The 19,502-nt window shown below is 47.9% G+C and overlaps 1 protein-coding gene across 1 annotated transcript; it reads right to left on the reverse strand.

Annotated features, from left to right (window-relative positions):
* Positions 1–12,423: 12,423 nt before the first annotated feature.
* On the reverse strand, positions 12,424–19,499 carry DCK (deoxycytidine kinase). The gene is made up of 9 exons (XM_066184727.1): positions 19,460–19,499; positions 18,798–18,876; positions 18,412–18,507; positions 17,512–17,630; positions 16,753–16,946; positions 15,923–16,070; positions 14,845–14,960; positions 14,272–14,371; positions 12,424–12,611 (listed from the first exon to the last, which is right to left on the reverse strand). Exons 3-9 carry the CDS (start codon positions 18,479–18,481, stop codon positions 12,585–12,587), a joined length of 774 nt encoding a protein of 257 aa, XP_066040824.1. The 5' UTR covers positions 18,482–18,507; positions 18,798–18,876; positions 19,460–19,499; the 3' UTR covers positions 12,424–12,584.
* Positions 19,500–19,502: the final 3 nt, after the last annotated feature.

Genomic DNA, 19,502 nt, shown 5'->3' on the forward strand with positions numbered 1-19,502 from the left:
TAATTGCTGACAGGTCTCCAAGTTAAACCCTTTGTAACAGCAGCACAGAGACAGTGTCCCGTTGTTAACACATCTCACACTCTGCAGAGCCCAGTTTTCCTTTCCTTCTGTGGCATTACTCAGGCATGGAACAACCTGAGAGTCTAATCCCGCTTTCCTTTAGGTTTGCAGGACCACAGAGGTTCTTCCCACGAGATATTTTCCCACCAGCCCAGGGCACACTTGCTCAGCCTACAGCCCAATTCCAAAGACACTGGAGAATGTCTGTTTACTTTGACACCGGAGAACCAGTTTATATTTTTCCTCTCTTCCCGTCACATAACCATAAGCTAGAGGTGCCCAACTAAAATATTAAGTCACGTGTTCTGCTGAAGCGTACACTGGGTGTGGATCAGTCAGAAAGAAACCACCACAGCTGTAGCCATGGACTCCCCCCGTTACCTGTGATGCATTTCTGCTCCTTCCTTGTGCTTCTGGAGCAAGTCCCTTCTCAGCTTCACAGCAATGCACGATGGAGGACGACTGGGAGAGTCTCAGATACTGCCAGCCATACCAGGAGCAGCAGGGGTGCCTGGAACAAATACAAGAGGTTATTTGCCTTGTGCCCAGATGCCTCTGAAAAGGCAAGGGCCAAACTGCAACAAGAAGAGGACTGTTAGCTGCCAGGTGAAACAGTCAGCAGTGGGGCTGAGCCAGGCTGGACCAGGCTTCAGCTTCCAACATCTCAATTAGCTGTGCAGGCCCTGAGGCTCTGCTGCAGATGCGTTCCCACCAGGACACCAGAAGAGCTTGTTAACACAGAGCAACGAGGGCTTTTTCCTCTCTGTAGCCAAGGCAAGCAACTGTGGGACTTGAAGAAGGCACTTAGTTCATTATTGTGTCACAAGCTCTCAGCTTTTTGCTCCTGCCCAGCCTTGCTTATTCAGCAAACACCTCCGTTTGCTAACAAGTGGAAAAGGGGGGCAGGACCCTCTAGGAGGTGGATAAAATCAGGGGGTTTGACCACTGAAGCGAAGGCTACTTTGGCCATCATAAAAGCATCAGATTAACCAGTACATTTCTAAATCACACTCACAGGAGAAAGGAAGAAGTCAAAGACAAGGCTGCAGTAGCCAACGGGAACAGGCAAACTGCCCCACAACACACACGCACACACCCAAAACTGTTTTACTTGTGGGCAAGTCTGGGAAGCCCTGAAGCTGAGCACCAGGGACAATTCTCAGAAGGACCAGTGTATCAGTATGGGAAGGATTTTTAGGAGTTGGCAGTGGCCTGGGTACAGAGCCAGGCTTTTGCCTCTACACTGGGTACTGTAAGGACCTCCCGTCCAAATCCATACAGGAAAACTGGCCATCCACGTGCACTCTGACACCCGCTGGCCCTCAGCCACCTGGGGTGGGCAGGCCAGGGCTTAGACAAAAAACCCTCAGAGAATCTTCCTAGAGAAGAAAGCCAAAACCCAGATCCCGGGTGCTAAGAGATTACAGGAAAGGCGACCATGAGACAGCAAAAACCAAAACCATATTGAGCTGCAATGATTACTGAGCAGCAACTGCGCTGTGTGTGGTTACAGAGCAATACTCCATGCTTGGAATCACTGTGACTACAGACTCTGGCCTGATGCTGCGGGCACCTTTTTTCCCAGACACTACTAAACCTAGAAGATTGCTCCTAAAGCCTGTGCAGGATGTGGCAAAATCTGCCAGGAGTCTAGAAGCCCTGCTCCTTTGCAAATCCAAGCATCGCCGAGAAAACAGTGACAGCTTACAGAGAGGTGTCAGGAGAGTGGGGTGACATCTCCTGATGACAGCGGGACATAGGATTAAGCCCAATCACACACAGTCCTCTAGGGAGAGTCAAGAATGGTCCTGGGCTGGCCAGATCACGCGGAGTCAGAGGGAGAAATGAAATGAAGCATGTCAACACAGGCTAAGGCAGATAAGGAGAGTGCTGGAGGGCTCTCAGCAGGGAAGGAACACACTTGGCTTCAAAAAGTTGTGAAATCTTTGCTTATTTCCAACCAGTGCCTCAGTGATGGGAAAGAATGAGCAATCATTCCTGAACTGGGAGGAAAAAATAATTAGCCTTCCCAAATCATTACGGAAAATAGACCCAGTAGTAAGTCATACAAAAACACCATCTGCCCAATAAACCTCAAACGACACAGTAAACTTGGTGAGAACCTCGTGGAAGAAGAAAGCCCCTTCTGCTCCTGTCTAGCTGGTACCCAAAGAGCTGGTGGAGTTACTGGGAAGTTACTGGAAGTCCCAGTTACACCAGGTAACCTATAAACATAAGGAAGAAAAATCTGCTGCGAGGAAGGGTTCAGTAAGTCTCTTGGCAGAGTCCACATCTGGGACCATCCCACCATCATTATTTAGACAGAACCCCTTCAATCCCAGAAGGCCAAACTCCAGGAACGTGCCAAGCAAAGCCACCATGTCATGGAAAATAAGGAAAATGCTGACGCAGGCAGGTGGGAATATCTTCCCTGTGGGGCTGGTGAGGCACTGGCACAGGTTGCCTGGAGAAGCTGTGGCTGCCCCGTTCCTGGAAGTGTTCAAGGCCAGGCTGAACGAGGCTTGGAACAATCTGGGATAATGGAAGGTGTCCCTACCCATGGCAGGGGATGAAAGAAAATGACCTTTAAGGTCCCTTCCAACTCAAACCCTTCCTTGAATCCATGACTCAGGAAGATGGAATTGCAGAAAAAGATTACAAAGGGCGCAGGCTGCCCCTTTGAAAAAAAGACAAGGAAATTTTTAATTCCTTAGCAAATACAATTTTGTCTAAGTAATAAATTCAGAGCTACTAGCCTGTGGGAAACTCATTCACTCGAGCCAATCTGTGATCAGCCCCAAGCTCTGCTAGAGACTGTTTGGATGGGGCCTGTTCTATCAAATGAAATCCACATTTCAGCAAAGCTACTTTAAAGTTCTTAAATAACCTTTTAATGACCCTACACTGCCTCCTAACTTCTTCCAGCAACTGATGTATCACACATTCAGATTCACATTTAAAAAAAAAACAAACAGATGAACACTGGTACCCAGTTTAATCAGAACATTGCTGCAAATCCCTGGAGACGAGGTTGTGCAAGAGCCTGCCAGGGCAAGGAGCGCACTGCTGTGGTAAGCAATTCGTAAGAGCAGTTAGGACAAGTGAAGAAATCAGCAGTGGGGCTGGGGTGGGGATTTTCACCAGCCTCTAGAAAGACTCCCTGCTCCACGTGAATTATAACCAAATGCCTTCATTACAAGGAAGTCATAACACCTTTTTCCTTTTCTTAGGTAACATCTAAACATGCCCAGTTCCTTACCAAGAGCTGATAAGCAAAGAGCTCCAGGCTGAAATGAATCTCTAAATACTATAGCAATGCAAACTTCCCAGAGGCTGTTTTTCTCCACGTTATTTATATCTGCAGTATACAACAATACTGGTTTTACATTCCTAATCTAATTCTTTTTCCAAACAGTGAAAGTCTGCCCAATCCTGCATTCCATGAGGTCCCTTCCTGCCAGAGCAGAACCTGCTTGCGGGGGGAAATCCACTTTCTCACAAAAATGTTTAGACACACATTCTTTTCGAGAAGCTGAATGGTACCTTGAACATCTCCTTTCTCCATCTCCCATCAGTGATGTGCAAAACCTGAATGCACTTGTGCTCTAAGCCAGCAGAATTCAGATACCAAGAAGGGAAAAAGGAAGAGAAAAACCACACAACTTGTATCCAAACCAAAATACAAGTATTTCAAATTTACAACAGTCAGAGGAAAGCACCGCCCTGACCCCTTCCATTAAACATTGACAGAGAGCTCATCTGCATATCTTAATCTTGAGCAAACAAACCCAAGTTTGGAGTCAGGTGTGTTTAGCTGGATTAGAGATCACTTTCCCCCCTCACCCCACCACATTTAGGGCATGAAACAGAGATGAGAGCCTCAAAAACACCATCAAGTTTGGGACTGATGGCCCCCTCTCAAGTCCTTTCTCAGCATGTTTGCATGACTGGGAGATGCTATAAAGAAAACAAACATAAAACCCACCGGCTAACTTGGCGGGCTCCTCTTTGACAATGTGCTGTGTGCCAGGGGGAAAAGAAAACAACAAACCTTCATTCTCTTACAACATGTGCTTAGCTAAGTCCCAGTTCAAATAAACAGCTGTGCCCAGACCTTCACTCCGAGGGCAAGCCTGTGCCATGAGCTTGGCACACCTCTACCCTGCCTGATGCCAGCAAAGGGCTTGTGGGGTGAGCACAGCCTTTCCTGGTGAAAACTTTTTCTTGCTGCAAGAAATTATTCCAGCTTTCCCAGGCAAAACCTGCACTGACAGAAAGAGCTTTTTAACCAAAGCAACCGTGCCAGCAGAAGACAGAAGACACAAGAGGCTGCCAAGTTTGTAATGGCCTTATTCAGTCGTTTTATTTGGCAGAGAAAACCATCAGTAGATCCCCTTCAAAGCAGTTCTTATTCTCAAGCTCTGTGGGGAGGTAAAGGCCTGACCCAACAACCACCATGGGTGCATCCAGCCCCTCGCAAATGGCTTTTCCTACACACACGACCCTCGAGTGGCAGCACTGCCCTGGGAAGTGATAGGGCATGACTGAATTCATCATCACAGCAGGCCCACAGTAAGCCTCCTCAGCCCCAACGGCCGTCATCTATGAAGAGCAAAACACCAAACACCTCCCTTGGGAAGTGGCTGGGACATGCAGGCCTTCTAGAGGGAAAAGCAACAATATTAAAACTCCTCGAGGGACTTACCCTTGCCTTTGTTCTCTCACTCTCGCTTCCTCACAAGTCCAGCACACAGGAACCAGCACAGAGGTGTTGCTGTGTCACCAGCAAGGCAGGAACTCAGGACCCACCTGCTTTCTGAGTGCTGAAGCTTTGGCAATCACTCAAGGTAACAGGTTAGCAGCACGGAACATTCCTAACCTCCACTCTGTCCCTCTTCCTTTCCATCAGATATGGGAGGGGAACTCCATACACTGCCATAGCTCTTCAGGCATGTCTTTAGGTGACACTTCCCACCTCTCAGTACAGTTGTCAGCTACACAAAAACGGGTCAGTTTTTATCCTTCCCTCCTTTAGAAACAGCAAAAACCCCTCACTGCTGAGCAGACCTTTCAGCATTGTACTTCCAAACGTGGAAGTAAAATTCCATCGATCGATTTACTCCTAATGCCTGTAACCCTGCTCGGTCTAGTCCCTGCTCACCTCGTTCCCTCAGCATGCTATGTGACGTATTCTGTTTTATTCGGGTCGCTGCCTGCTCCCACCCCTCACTCGGTCATCCCAATGAGAGACACACCGCAGTTCAAAGCAAGAGTTCCATCCAAGCCAACTTCAAGGGCCAAAGGATTTGCAAAAGCTGACAGAGAAAGCCTTCAGGAAGCTGACATCAGTTCCATAAAGTCATCTCACTCCTGTAAAAGTGGTCTAGAGCAACAATAAGAACTGCTAGCCCACAAGTTTCAAATCTGACAGTTAACCCGGGCCTCTAAAAAATGCTGAGAACCCTCATTTTGACCACTGAGGGACCAAAAATCCCCATCCTGTGGATGGGCACCTCCTCTTGTCACTGTGCAGAACAGGAGCACTGATGAAATGCTGCTGCTGGATGACTGCAATGTCCCCAGCACACACTGCTGCTGGAGCAGAACCAGTGTTTGTGACCCCACGGAGCACAGCCCCGCTCGCTAGCCCCAGCCTGCTTTCCCAAGGCTCCTGGTTAAAGGCTGCAGCAGTTAAAAGGTTAAAAGTACAGACCAACCCTCACGGCACACCTTGCTATCAGCAGTACAGGTGCCACCGGTGACTCATGCTCACAACAGCAACAGGTCCAAGACCTCACACTGTCAGGCAGTCACCACTGGAACCAAGGACTTGCAATTACTAACAGTTTGGGTATTATTTCAGGTTAAAGTGCATTTTTACAAACAGCCCACAGTTGCCTTAAAAATAAACCCCCAGCAATGACAAAAACCAAAATACAGAGTGTAATTTTTTTAACCAGATCAGAGACGGCACTGAAAGGTTTTGGGTGTTGCACTGCCAAAAAAATAAACAAAAAAACCCCCCCCACAAAACATCCTGAAACCAAGAAGCAGAAGTGGAAATCAGTACTTACATTAAGAGGCTGAGAATTCTAGTGCCTACATTGGATTTTGAGACTTTAAGTGCTTCCTAGTGAAAGAAAAGATCATTCAAGGGACATCCTATTCCAGCCAGCAGGAAATGTCGTAGGACAGATCTAATCCCCTACAGAAATGTCTTCCAAGACCTGAAGCAACTACAGTTACCCGAGACAAGGATCACAATGGGAACAGCCAGTACTGTAGCCCAAGTATCCAGGCTCGGAGCTGAGCAGGTGAAATGACAGCACAGTGCAGGTATCCCCATCCGACATACGTGCCGGTGTAGGGAAATGAAACGCAAGAGCTCAGTCCATGGGCAGCGGTGTGACAGACCAGGAAGGAGAACCGGGTTATATTCCAGGACTGGAGACAAGCAGAGTAGAAGAGAAAAACAAAAAACCCTCAAAGGCAGCACAACGAAAGCAGAGACAGAAAATTCCTGACAAAAGTGGCTAAAAGAAGAGTTCCACAGAGGGTTTTGAAAGACCCAGAGATCTTCAGCCTGTGCTGCACAACAAGCAAACACAATTGCTACATTCCCAGCGATGCTTTCTGACCTCCTGCCAAAGCGATTCCAGCTGGATTGTACCGGCGATCCCAGAAGCAGTGCTAACAGCAGCCAACGGTGCAACCAAATGCTGGAGGTGTCCTCATCTGAGGGCAACTGGCAAGTGCAGACCGTCAATAAAACATAAAATGAAGATGCATTATCACTTTGAGTGTATCATGGGTGAGCAACCTTGGGAGAAAAGGAAATTATCAGACAGGAAGAGCTAGTGACTCATCTCCGCCATGGATGAATTCCATCAGTCCCACTGCAGGCATAGGCTAAGTCTAAGTCACTCAGGGATCTCAAGAAAGGCCTTTATTTACATACCAAAATAACAGCAAACGTGTACCACAGGAGTTAAAGTATGCAATACAGCCGTGACATTTGGCAAACACAGTAAGAATTCGTTTCGAGAGTGGACTATGCCACAGCATCCACGAAGTTCAGCCCCACCTATCCTAAAATGCTGGACGGGCTGGGAAGCCACCAGAAATGGAACAACCAGTGTCACACTGTCCTTCCAGGAAAAGGCTAGTCCTGTGCACAAGCCGTGGTTATGTCAAAGGGGACGAGTGAACCTCAGCAGGAAAGAGCTGGAACTGTGAGGGGAATCTGTCGTCCACAGCTAAAGGTCTAAGAGTAGCAGGGACACTCATTAGCCATAAAAACCTGAGAGTAAGTGCCTGCACAATTGCACGAGGAATGCTGACAATGGAGTGCCGGACAGCCCCCAGCCTCGGGGAATCTCACTTTACTCTTCAAGAGATCAGACTGCTCAGTTCCAAAAAACAGAGCTCCACTCCAGTGTCACAAGCCTCCCAGCCAGAAACCAGACTGGTTAGAGGAGCACGAGCTGCACCAAAACCCCCACTGGAAAAAGCTCTTCAGTCAGTTGACATGAGCCCACTCCCTAGACACCAACACAGCAGAGACAGCAAAGACACTGTGGCAAGGACAAGCACACCTGGAATACCGACACGACTACGCTGGACCATTGCAGGAAACCCTTGGGAAAGCAGCAGCACTGCAGGTCAGGAATGATACCTAAAAAGCCAAGTCCTGCTGTTGGTGACTGCGGGTGTTCTCCTCACGAGGCACGGCACAGACAGGACACAGGTGACTGACCAACAGGCCAGTCAACGACCTGAGGCCACTGTGCTGGGCCCAGGGCTCGGGGTAAAGGCCATGCAGTGAGGACAACACCAAAGGTGAGGTGGAGGCTCAGCAGAGAACAGCTATGGCTTCAACAAAGCACAGGCAAACCTGAAGGGAATTATGAGAAAAGAGCACACAGTCAGCATACATCCGCAGCTGGTGCTGAAACCAGGAGAAGGTGGGAAAAGCCCTGGCAACCAGATGGGTTAACTCAGCAGATCTACTCGGGGAAGAGGACTAGAAAACCTAAGACAGACAAGTGGAGCAGGACAGAAGCCACATCCTAAAGAAGGCTGTGTCCGAGTGAAACGCTGGCTTTAACTTGTCTGTTACAACTTGTATGAGATCATGTTTTAGCAGTTATTAAAAGACAAGTCACAACAACTGAGAAGGAAATTGGAGAGAAAAGCACGAAATAAAGGACGGGAGAAAGCACAGGATGTCCTCTGAAAGAGCTGCAGTGGCAGCATTTTTGTAATTAACTCTCAGAAACCAACAACTTTTTTCCAAGCCAGGCAGCACTACAAGCCAGCAAACATCCATGGTGCAAGCTGGACAACCTTGACTTCCTGGAGATCATATACGGAATGTCCAGCCTGCCCAGGACATGGGGAAGAGCAGTCACCAGAAATCCATGAAATGAGCAATAGACTGCAATCTCATTTAGCGTGCACCACAGTCTTATTTACACTGCTCTCATATTCTCTATACCCATGGACCGAAACTCAGATCCAAGAACAAAAATCATCTGCACACAATATACACACCTAAAGCAAAATAAATCCCTGCACTGCTTACTCCCAGTGTGGAATCCACAGTCCTCGTCACTACTGGATTTCAGTCGGCATTCTGGAGATGCATGCCCAGTTCGGGTTGATTTGGCACGGCGAGCACTGTGCACAGCCCCAGGGAGCCGAACTGCTAGGTCTTTTACTTGGCAGCAGGCTGCCAGCACCAGCACTGCTCGGGGCTGTGTCCGGCTGCGAGCTCAGCGCTGAGGGCTGCCATGGCTTAGACACAGCAGGATTAGTGTTATCCATGTGCTAATGTTCACTCGCAGCACATGAACAGCTGGTGGCTGCACGGAAGGCCTTCTGGTGACCAAACCCCTGCCATCAGCTCAGCCTTTTCTAGTCATTCACTTAATCCAGCGGGGTTTGCTCCACTCCACTCCCTCCGCCCGGAGAGCAAGGTCTATCTCATTCCGTGCAGTATTTATCCTCTGGCCGAGTGAGGAAGTGACCTCTTCCATCTTTACCTTTTCCACAGCCATTCACTGTTAAAGCCCGAATGCTCCTCTTGCAGCCAGCCCAGGCAGTGAGACACAATGACCTCCTGTGGCAGATTCCTGCATGGATTTCTCCCCTTTACCACTCGCCTACAGGGACTGCAGCACAGCTTTGCCATCAGTTTGTATTTCAAGACCAAACTTCTCCTAAGTTTCCTTTCCTCACAGTTACAGCTTTCAATTTTTTTTGGTGAACTAACACAGTTGACGTTGCACCGATGGCTTTTAATATCTTTTAAAACAAATAAATAACTTCCACTGGCCATGAATCTGGGCCAGTGGCATCAAAACATGGCAGAGCAAAACCTAAAACCAGGGCTGCCTTCCTTTTCCATTATTTAACAGCACACTTCAGACCTACAAAACAGCACATCAGTATTAACTAATGCACCCTCCCAGGTTCCTGAAGGCACGGGGAGATATCAATATTTTAAAGACAAAAAGAGTGAAGCTAAGAGTGATTTATTTACTCACAGTCACACAGAGTCCAAAAAACCTGGAAGAAACTACTTGGTGGCCCATCACTTGGTTATGCTGAAACCCCTTGGCAAGGGCACTTGCACACTGTGTTTTCCTACGACATACCTAATGACTGCTACATACAGACACACAGACTTCTCTGGTCTTCACTTAACAGTTCACAGTGAGTTTCTCCCTGGGTCATTTTTATTTTGCAAAGAAATTCCTGGGTATCTAATTACTAGAAAAAGAACAGAAACAATTCAATGCTTATCATATTTTAGATACAATTTCACTATTATGAAGTCTGCTTAAATAAACAGAAAACAGTAAAAGTAAGTAACCGGCACAAAATTAGAGAAATTTAGGTTCTACCTACAAAATTGGCTGCTGTTTTAAGAAGCATCTAGAAATGAGAAGATGAACTTAAATGAACTTAGAAGAGAACTTAAAATCCACTATACAGCCACAAGGACTGAGAATAAAAGGAGGCAATATTAAGACCATTGCTCACAGGGGTATTTGCAGCACAATTAAAACACTACTAATCAGTACTTCAATCTGCTTTCTGACTGGGAAAAAACCAGCATCCCAATTTCGTTTCCCAATCCCGATGACTCTTGACAAAAACAAGCAAGAATTCCTAGGCAATTCCATCCGAGCACCTCTTACCCAAGGGAAGAGAAAGGGACACAACACCCAAAGACTGAAAAACAATCCTCACCAAACAGCAGACACCAGTTCAGAAACTTTTCGCATCTCTAAAAGGCAAAAGCCAACACAACAATCCTGGCTTGTGGTAGCTCTGGGAATAGATGTAAGCAAAGGAAATACTGACAGGTTCGGAAGGCCGAGGTACTGTTGGAGCTGAGGTCTGAGCCGAGGCACAGGCAGACCAGTCTCAGGCCATCTCTGCTGCTGTCTGTGCTGTGTCTGTCCTACATACAAGTAACTGCAGCTTCGTGTGCTCCAGGCCAGCCACTTCCAGATCCCCCAGAAGCTTGGGGGCCAGTGGGGTGTGTGTTTGTGGTTTGGTATTGTTTTTTTCCTCCACAGCAATTAAAAACATTCTTGTAATTGGTCATGACTTTGCTCCTTCCAACCCAAACTTGGCAGGCAGAGATTCTGTAAAGCTTTCTGGAACGGGCTGCAGATAACCTGCCACAGAATTTGTGTGCTCTCTGTGATGGGTTTCAAAAGAAGCCTTTATTAGAACTCAGACATGTTTACTTCCTTGCAACAAGCACTGTCATTCCAATTCCTGTAATTAAATCCACAATTCTGACAGCTGAAACTGTAGAAATAATTGCACTGTTAGTCAAAATAAGTTGTTACTGTTCAGACTCTTGCCAAGAATGCTTTAAAAGCTTGTACTATGTGTTTCAAGTAAATCTGAACTGAATCTTCATCCATTCCACCTCACTTACTTTCTGGAGCAAAGATCTTAAAATCTTTCCTTTTACTGTGCAACCTTCAAGTCCTGCACAAGATTTTCTGCCAGACTACTGCTACTTTCCATACAACATAAATATTACACAACGCTCTTGTACTGAGCACTGTCACACGCACGATGCACTTTCATTTCCCACATGTGAAAAAAAAATGTGAAGTCAGTCATTTTCTCAGAATTCTCAAAGAACTTTTTTACACCAAATACACTTATTGCACCAGTATTACGTACAAGAAACCCACAATATCACTTCTTTTAGGAGACAAGAAGCCAACACTATGAAGCACTAAAAAGGCTTTCCAACCACTTTTATTTTTCAGCCAATGGTTAGAGAATGCCAGCACAACTCCAGCCGTAAAGGAAGAAATGTCATCTCCAACAAGCAGGTAGCAGAAGCACCACAGGGGACAATAAAAAGCTTTACAATAAAATTTTGCCTTCAAAAGCCGGCTGTGCACTCAGAAGTGTTTAAAGCAGAACCAAACAGCTCATAAAACCCAGCACCTGAGATGGGTAGCCTGAAGTTTGTTTTCTGCACCTGGAACAAGACGCTCAGGCAGCAGCTACTCGACACAGGTCTCCCCTCCTTACTTTGTCTCAAGCAGACGAGACAAAAAGGATAAGGATAGGATAAGCACCCAGAGGGTCCAGTGAACGCATGGAGCAGCTGGAACAAAGCCAGGAAGCCACCTCTCACATCCCTAATGCGATTATGGGATGGTTTATCAACACGTCATTTACACATGGAGGCCGTGTGCGAAATGCCCTCCTGCCCAGTGCAGTGCCTAGCAAGCAAACGTATTCTCCTCCAGGACAAGAGGACTGACCAGCAATAAAAACAGCACTGTTTTCAGAGAAGCTAAAAAAAAAAAACAGGTAAAAAAAACCCCAACAAAAAGCCTTGTTTTTTGAATATCCTGGTTTGCAGTGCATAATAGAAACATATAAAAATTCACTTGCGATATACAGAATTTCAGTCACATTTCGATTTAAATCAGTGTATTCTGTGAAGAACTTCTTCTATCAAAGGCATCAGAAAACAGTTTTGTGTACCTTAAAACATAAAATTCCAGGTTATAATAAAATTCCCTCAGCAGTAAAAATGGTTTTTACCTTTTACTTCCTGGGAACAACAAACATCCATTACAAATCCATGCGACTTAAAAAAGACAGAAGAGATCTAACAACCAGCTACCTTCTTCAAAATTAAATAGCAGTTTGGCACATAATAAATTAAAAACATCTATAAAATAGTCTAAAACTCACTGGTCTGATCAAAAACTGGCTCAGCATCTGGCGATGCTCAGAATCCTTGTCTCTTCAGAATCTGTGCACGTTACTTCACATAACACTGAACAGACGTAGCGATTTATTTAACAATTTCCCTATTCATGAAGTTTATTTGTTCCTCACAACTAAATCTCCAGGACTGCGTTGTGCCTCTCCAGAGGCCTCCTACAAAAGAAAGAAGAAGCTGCACTTGAGACTTTGACCGCACAGAAGTTTGGAATGGTTTGACTCTGTCTGCGCTTCAAAGAGAATTACAACGTGCTCAAAAATTCCTTGACCTGCAACGAGAAACAAATATTGTCAATCACACTAAGTGTTTATCGGCAGACACAGGCAGCAGGTATACTTACCTCCCCTCTGCTTTATGCTTTACTACAACCTAAGGAAAGAGGGAAGAAGCAGCTCTGGCTCAGCTGTGCCATTACCTGTCCACCAAGAACATTTGCAGACATGGCACCTGTAATTTGGCAGATGCAGGGAGAGACACGATGGAATTACGCTCACCCCTCGTGAGGTGATCCTGAACTACAGCCCTCTGTCACAAAGGACTGCATTACAAGCAGGTGTCACCCCAGGAGGAGGATAATGGCCACCTCAAAAGAGCTGTCATCTGGAAACCACGGAGTCAGGCCCACTGCCTGCACACCAGACAGATTTAATGCTGGCCAACAACCCAGGGCACCAAATCAGGATGTCCCTTGGAATCTGAGGCTGGCAAACAAATAATGAGGCAATACCTACGAAGACCACACCTTTGGAGAAAATACAATACTGGAGATCAATGCCAGGCTCACAACTCCCGCCTTTAGGTTTCAGGAATATCCTAGGAACTAGGCTGTAATACAGCTCGAACTAGGAGCGTTCTCCTCTGTCCACTCAAGCCAGGCAACTCCACAGAAGGGAACTGTTTTCTAGAGGACACGATGCTGTTCTTCTGGCAAAGGCTGTCCTACGCAGAGCCCATCTGTAAGCGTTTTGCCCAAGTTCTTGATGTGAAATGGAAACAGATCTTGGCTCACACTCTCCAACTGTGACCCTTCCCTTCCCAGGTCAGGGCTCAAAGAGGTGGGGAAGAAAGAAGAGATCAAATCCCTTCCTGTAGAGAAGGGAACACGTAACTGTGCCAAGACTAACTTTAAAGGCACCACAAGAAAGTCACCCTCTGCTACAGAGAGTAGCACCAGTAATCCTGCATGGAGAGGCCTGTCAGGATTTACACACCAGGCACAGTTTCAGGATGAGCATCACAACAGAGGCAAGAAGAAAGGACACAGGGTCTGGGTCCCCACACAGCACACGCCAAAGCCCAGTGTAGCCAGCCTCATCAAGTGTACCTCTTCCCTGGCTCCATTTAGGAAATCCCAAGAAATAGAGCCAACACAGGGCATAAGCTGTGCCCAGATAACCTGACAGCTACCCTGGAGTAAACTCCCCCAAAATCCATACTAAGCTGCCCGAGCCTGGCCTCATCTCATCTTGTGCAGATGGGAAGCATGCTCCCTCCACAGCTGCCATCTCCAGTCATTCCACTGATTAACAAGCTCAATCAGGAAGACTGGTTTTAATCAGGGGAACACTTCCAGTCCTGGGTGGACCAATGGAGATCAAAGGACAAAGCTGCTTTTCTCATGAAGGAACACTTTACTTCTGAAGAATGAAAAAACGTGTGCGAACCACTGCTGAGGTCTGTAAGTCATTGCAGCTACTCAGATCAAAGTCAAATTCTCCTTGCTTGAATCCCACTGGGATTCAAGCACTGAGCACCTGAACAGTTAAATGATAAAGGTTTGGCCTAGCTTTAAAATATGTATTGCCATAGGCTGTAAAACTGTTCATTACCTGAACGGAACTCTGTGACTTACATATTTTAGAAGGATAATTGAAGTGTGTTTCTAGAGCAACGTGAATCATCAGTTTGTACTGCTTGTGGAATTTTACCTTTTCAATCATGTGAACGTATCTGTCCTTTTTGCCTTTGAAGTCTTCGTTAACATCGAGCGTTAAAATCGGAATTTCCTGTAGATAGTCAAAATCTGTTCTGTATTGGGAGAGGAACAAAGCAAATATTAGTAGCTGCAAATAAAGCAGAGGGCATTCAAATTCCTGTCAGCAGCTTCATTGTTAAGAGTACCACAAAAAGAACTGCATCTATAAATCACAGCCAGGAATTCTGAATCTACAGTGTGGCTCCTGGGATACACCGGTGATTCCCTGACATCCTGCTCCCCCAGCTCCTCACTGAACAACAGCACACTGTGTATTAAAGCGAGTTCGGCTGAAGCCTCTGCTGCTCAGAGCTCTGTGCGAGGAGAACTTGGAGCACACTGCATGTCCAAGCAATAACGAACGTGCTGGAAAGACACTGCTACTAACACAACACTGAGAGAAATGTGCCTGCAGTTTGCATTTACACATCATAAGGAAAACTGAAGTTCCACCGGTGGAAAAAGCACCACAGAACATCCTTACAGAGATTCATCTGTCCTCAAGGAACCACTCAACAAACCCTACCGCAGTGTCCTGTGCTGGAGCCAACTTTCATGTTTGTAGTGAAGCTTCTCCAGATATTCAATGGGGATTTCTTGCTCTTCATCTCTTCCACGCAAGTAAATCCTATTCAAGCATTTCTAAAGGCAAAAGATAGTAAATAGAAAGAAATAAATTGCTGTATTGCATGCCAGGAGCAGAGAAATATCCATCTGACATTACAGACAAGCATTTCAAAATCCTGTTGAATTTGAATATGAACAAAAAACGTTTCTGGCTCTTAAGGAACCGTTTTCCAACGTTTGAAATAATTTGTTCCCATCCTGAGTGCACCTAAAGCCTCAACAACAAGCCAGAACTGTTTAAGTGTTGCACCTTGCAATTTAAATATACTTTCTTTTTTTAAACAGAAGAACAACATGCCCTCAGAGTTACCCCAACGTGTTACATTCCACAGTCTTTTAAAACTGTAACAAAACTGAAGGCATGGGAGCTGGAAGCAAGGAAATATGGAAGCGATCTCTAAGTTCATTAGAGCTCTTTTAATCTCACGTTTTTTTTCTTGACCAAGCAAGTTTCATACTCAAAGGAGCTATTATTCTGTTCTCCCCTTTTAAACAAATATTAGATGGCCCAAGATCAAAGCGTGGTCAGGAGGCCTTGCACACAGGGCGCGCTTTGCCCTGGCTCAGCTCCAGCGCCCCAGGTGTAGGGGCTTCACAGACCACCCCCACACCAGCTCCAACATTACAGCACACTGCTGTATCCATTCCCCCCACAGCTACATTCCCGATGGAACAGCTATTCCTGGAGATATTTTGTACTTTGCTGGAGTCGCTGGCTTTATTTCAGCAGCATTTTCTGGTTCACTGTTCTCATGTATTCTGTTTTTAGTATGAGAAAATCGTTACCATCAGAGCTGACTTTAATACACACAGTCTACATCTGAAAGAACGTTTTCCTTGAGTACTTCCAGACCCAGTCACAGCTCAAGTATTGCAGCCTTGAGGGGAACAGCGCAGCCCCAGCTGAGCTCTAACCATGAGGGGCCAGGCCCAGAACACAGACTTGTTTTCGGTGCCATCACATTCTTATCCCTCACCTCAGGAGTGGCTCGGAGATAAATGATCCCGTCCAGCGCCAGCCTCGATCCAAACTGTCTATTCACCCAGTCGTGCCAGTCCTGGTAAATTGTCCACTCGGTCTCGTTCATGCAGTCAGACTCGTATAAATTAGCAGCAAAGATGTACCTGTGGAGATTAAACTGATGGAAACGAAAATTCTCTTGGACACAGGAATCCCTTGGTTTGCCTCAAGCACAGTAACTAGAGAAGCAGCTGAGTGATAACGCTGCAGCATCTCTGACGATCTCCTGGAGTGGAATTAAGCAGCTGGTATTCTCCTCCTGGAGCCCTGTGCATGAAGACCACCAATATTTGCAGCGCAGGTGTGCAGGGATAACCCACAGAACACAGCTGGCTTGTACACTGGGTCATTTACTTACAAAAAAATTAAAACCCGTTATTTTTTGCAATATATCACAACAGGTGGAACACCTAAGGATTACGGGATGGGATCCAGTTATCAAGTCTCACCTTCCGAATCCAGAAATGCAGGACGGGGCATTTATTTAGACGTTTTTTTGTTGGTCATAAGCTAAAATACAAGAAAAGGTCCACCTCAACATGAAGAGCTTCTCGCCATGAGGGTGGCCAAGCACTGGAACAGCTGCTTCGGGAGGTCACAGAGTCTTCCTTTCTGGAAGCATTTCAACCACCTGCAGGCGTTCCGGCGTCACGTGCTCTGGGTGACCCTGCCTCGGCTGGGGGCTTGGAGCGACTGATCTGCAGAGCTCCCTTCCAGCCCCACACATCCCGCGATCTGACCTGGGAGAATCTCCACCCGCACCTCGAGGGCTCCAGCCCCACGCACCTGTCGCTGTAGACGGAGCGCTCGAAGAACACCGCGGGGTTCTGCGCGTCCCGGAGTTTGCCATCCAGGGCGTTGAGCTGGGCCCGGATCCTGCTGAGGCAGGCGTACGTCTGGAAGGTGAAAGCCCACCGCTCCGGCTTCTCGTACATCATCCGCAGCACGTTCCCGCCGCTCCTCTGCGACGTGGTCAGCTCCTGCGGCCGCGGGAAAGGAGACAGAGCGCTGCCTGATTCCCAAGAAACGCGGCCAAGGAGAAGTCAGGAGCCACGTGTCCCCGTTAACCCTTGCGCCGAGTCAACCAAAACACACTGTGCTTTTTGCCAGGTCTGAAAAAGATCCCCAGTCCCTCAAAAGCCACTTGCACAGGAAGCAGCAGCTGGATTGCTGATGGAATTAGCAGGTAGCTGGGAAAAAAAAAACCCACCACTAAAACCAAGTGAGCAGCAGCTCTCAATTTCCTAAGCCATTTCAGAGCACACTTTTCGTGGCACAGGAACAAGCCTCTCCGCTCACCTGGTTAGCTCACAGTGCCTACAAGTAACTCTTGTAACCCTTCAGCACTTTCAGAAATTACATCTGATGCTGAACAACATTTATTCCGTAATAGACCCAACAAACTGGAAAAGAGGAACTCGGACATTGTAAAAGCAACCAGCAAAAGCGTTGCTATCACCCAGAGTCTGAAAAACGCCCAGTCTGTTGGATATACTGGTATTCTGAAACTAGAGGAACATTTGACCTTTTTTTTCCCCCTTTTACCTCACAATCATCTTCAGAGCTTTGCTGGACATTGCACCATCTAGCTACAGGCTCGAGAACCACTTCCCACTCTTCACTGGCTTGTTTCAGAATATTCACAAAGGTGGATTTCCCTGCAGCTGTAGGAAAAGCATGCAGGAACAAGGTCAGTGAGAAGTCACCCACAGCAGCGTTACTTAGCTGGTGTTCAACTCTGCCTTCCACCCCCACAAACCAGCCTCCCACTCCCACCACGATCCAGATCGAATAGCGGAGCAACAGGGTTTCTCTTTATCTGCCTTTAAACAGGTTGGACAATGCTCCCAGGCGCCTGGTGATATTTTGAGGTGTGCTGTGCAGGGCCAGGAGTGCGATTCACAGGTCCTTAGGGATCCCTCCCAATCCGGGAAATTCCGCGATTCCGGGTGCCGTACACCACAAACAGGAAAGACGCGAGGAAAAGCTTATCCAGGACTTCAGCACCAAACAGGTGAATCAGTTAAAAACGGTAAGGGAAAACGCTTTTTTTTTTTTTTTTTTCCTCTCAAATCTCATAATTTTTTACGGTGTCAGGGTAAAGTCTCTGACATTACGAATGCGCTTGTTTGTGCCTCCTGACCTGATTAAAAGCCTTTTACGGCCAGGAAAATCTTGTGGAAGCGTCCCTGTTGCCCCGCTCTGCCGTAGTGGGAGGAGCCTTCACACAAGGAAAAAGTGGGGGGAAATGGGTGGGGGAAAGAGGCAAGGAAGAAGGGGATGGGAGGAAAGGACAGAAAAGAAAAAAGAAAGGAAGGAGGCAGGCAGGAAGAGGCCGCAGAGCTGCGGCCGAAAGCACCGAGAAAGCCGCCTCTCTCCCCAGCCCTGGCCGGCTCCCCCTTCCCCACATCGGTTTTCCCGCGTGGGCGAGACGCGCCGACTCACCGATGTTGCCCTCCACGGCGACCTTCTTGAGGCGGCGGTCGGGCCGGGGGCGCTTGGGCGGGGTGGCCATGGCGGCCTGAGGGGGCGCGAGCCCGCCTGAGGGGGCGAGAGCGGCGCGAGCCCGGCCCGGCGCGCGCCGCCTTCAAATTAGGCGCGCGACAGCGGCGGGCCCGGCGGAGCGCCCGTGACGTCACCGGCTCGCGCCGCGGCCCACCCCGCCGCAGGCCGGAGCAGCGGCACGCGGAGCGCATCGATGGCGCGCCCCCGCGCGCGCCGCGAGCTGCTCGCGTTCTCAGCGCTGCGCCGCCCCGCCCCGCGGGACAAAGGGAACGGGAAAAGGAGACAAAGCCACCCCCGCCCCGGCACCGAGTGCCTCCAAAACTCACCGGGGAGGGAACGTCTGGGCACTGCCACGCGAGGCCGGGTCTAGGGAGATCGGTGGCACTAGAAGTTAGAGCGCTGCTACTGAAAATAATTGGGAAGACATTCTTGTTAACTTCGGGAAGGAATTCTTTGCTTTAGGCTGGAATTCTTTACTTCAGGAAGGGCTCGCACCCTGGGAGGGTGGTGAGGCCGTGGCACAGCGTGCCCAGAGAAGCTGTGGCTGCCCCTGGATCCCTGGAAGTGTCCAAGGCCAGGCGGGATGGGGCTTGGCGCCACTTGGGATGGTGGAATGTGTCCCTGCCCATGGCAGGGGAACGGCCTTTGAGGTTTCTTCCAAACCAAACCATTGTGGGATTCTAGGAAACCCTAAAACCTCCCGGACCCAAGGAGAACCACGTGAAACGGGGGAAAATCCTGAGCCAAGGGAGATGGGCAGCAGCAGGGAAGCAATTGTAGCCCCAGCTTTGTGTAAAAACTTGAAGTAAACCCCATATTTTTTAACCACCTTTCCCCAAACTGCCCTCCAGCCATGTGCGTGAGGAACTTAGCGCGGGGCAGGGCACTTCAGAACCTGCTGTGGATGGGAGGGCAGCAAATCTGGAGCCCTCCCAGCTGTGGGGGTCACAGGAGGTTCTTGGGAGAAAGAAAAGCCGAAAAAAGGCACCTATGCTGCTGGGCAGGGCCAAAAGTGGAGTCTGCACCTCGTG

The sequence above is a fragment of the Chamaea fasciata genome, unplaced genomic scaffold (genome assembly GCF_029207755.1).
Source record: "Chamaea fasciata isolate MVZ Bird 193981 ecotype frontalis unplaced genomic scaffold, bChaFas1.0.hap1 SCAF_6, whole genome shotgun sequence".
NCBI lineage: Eukaryota > Metazoa > Chordata > Aves > Passeriformes > Sylviidae > Chamaea > Chamaea fasciata.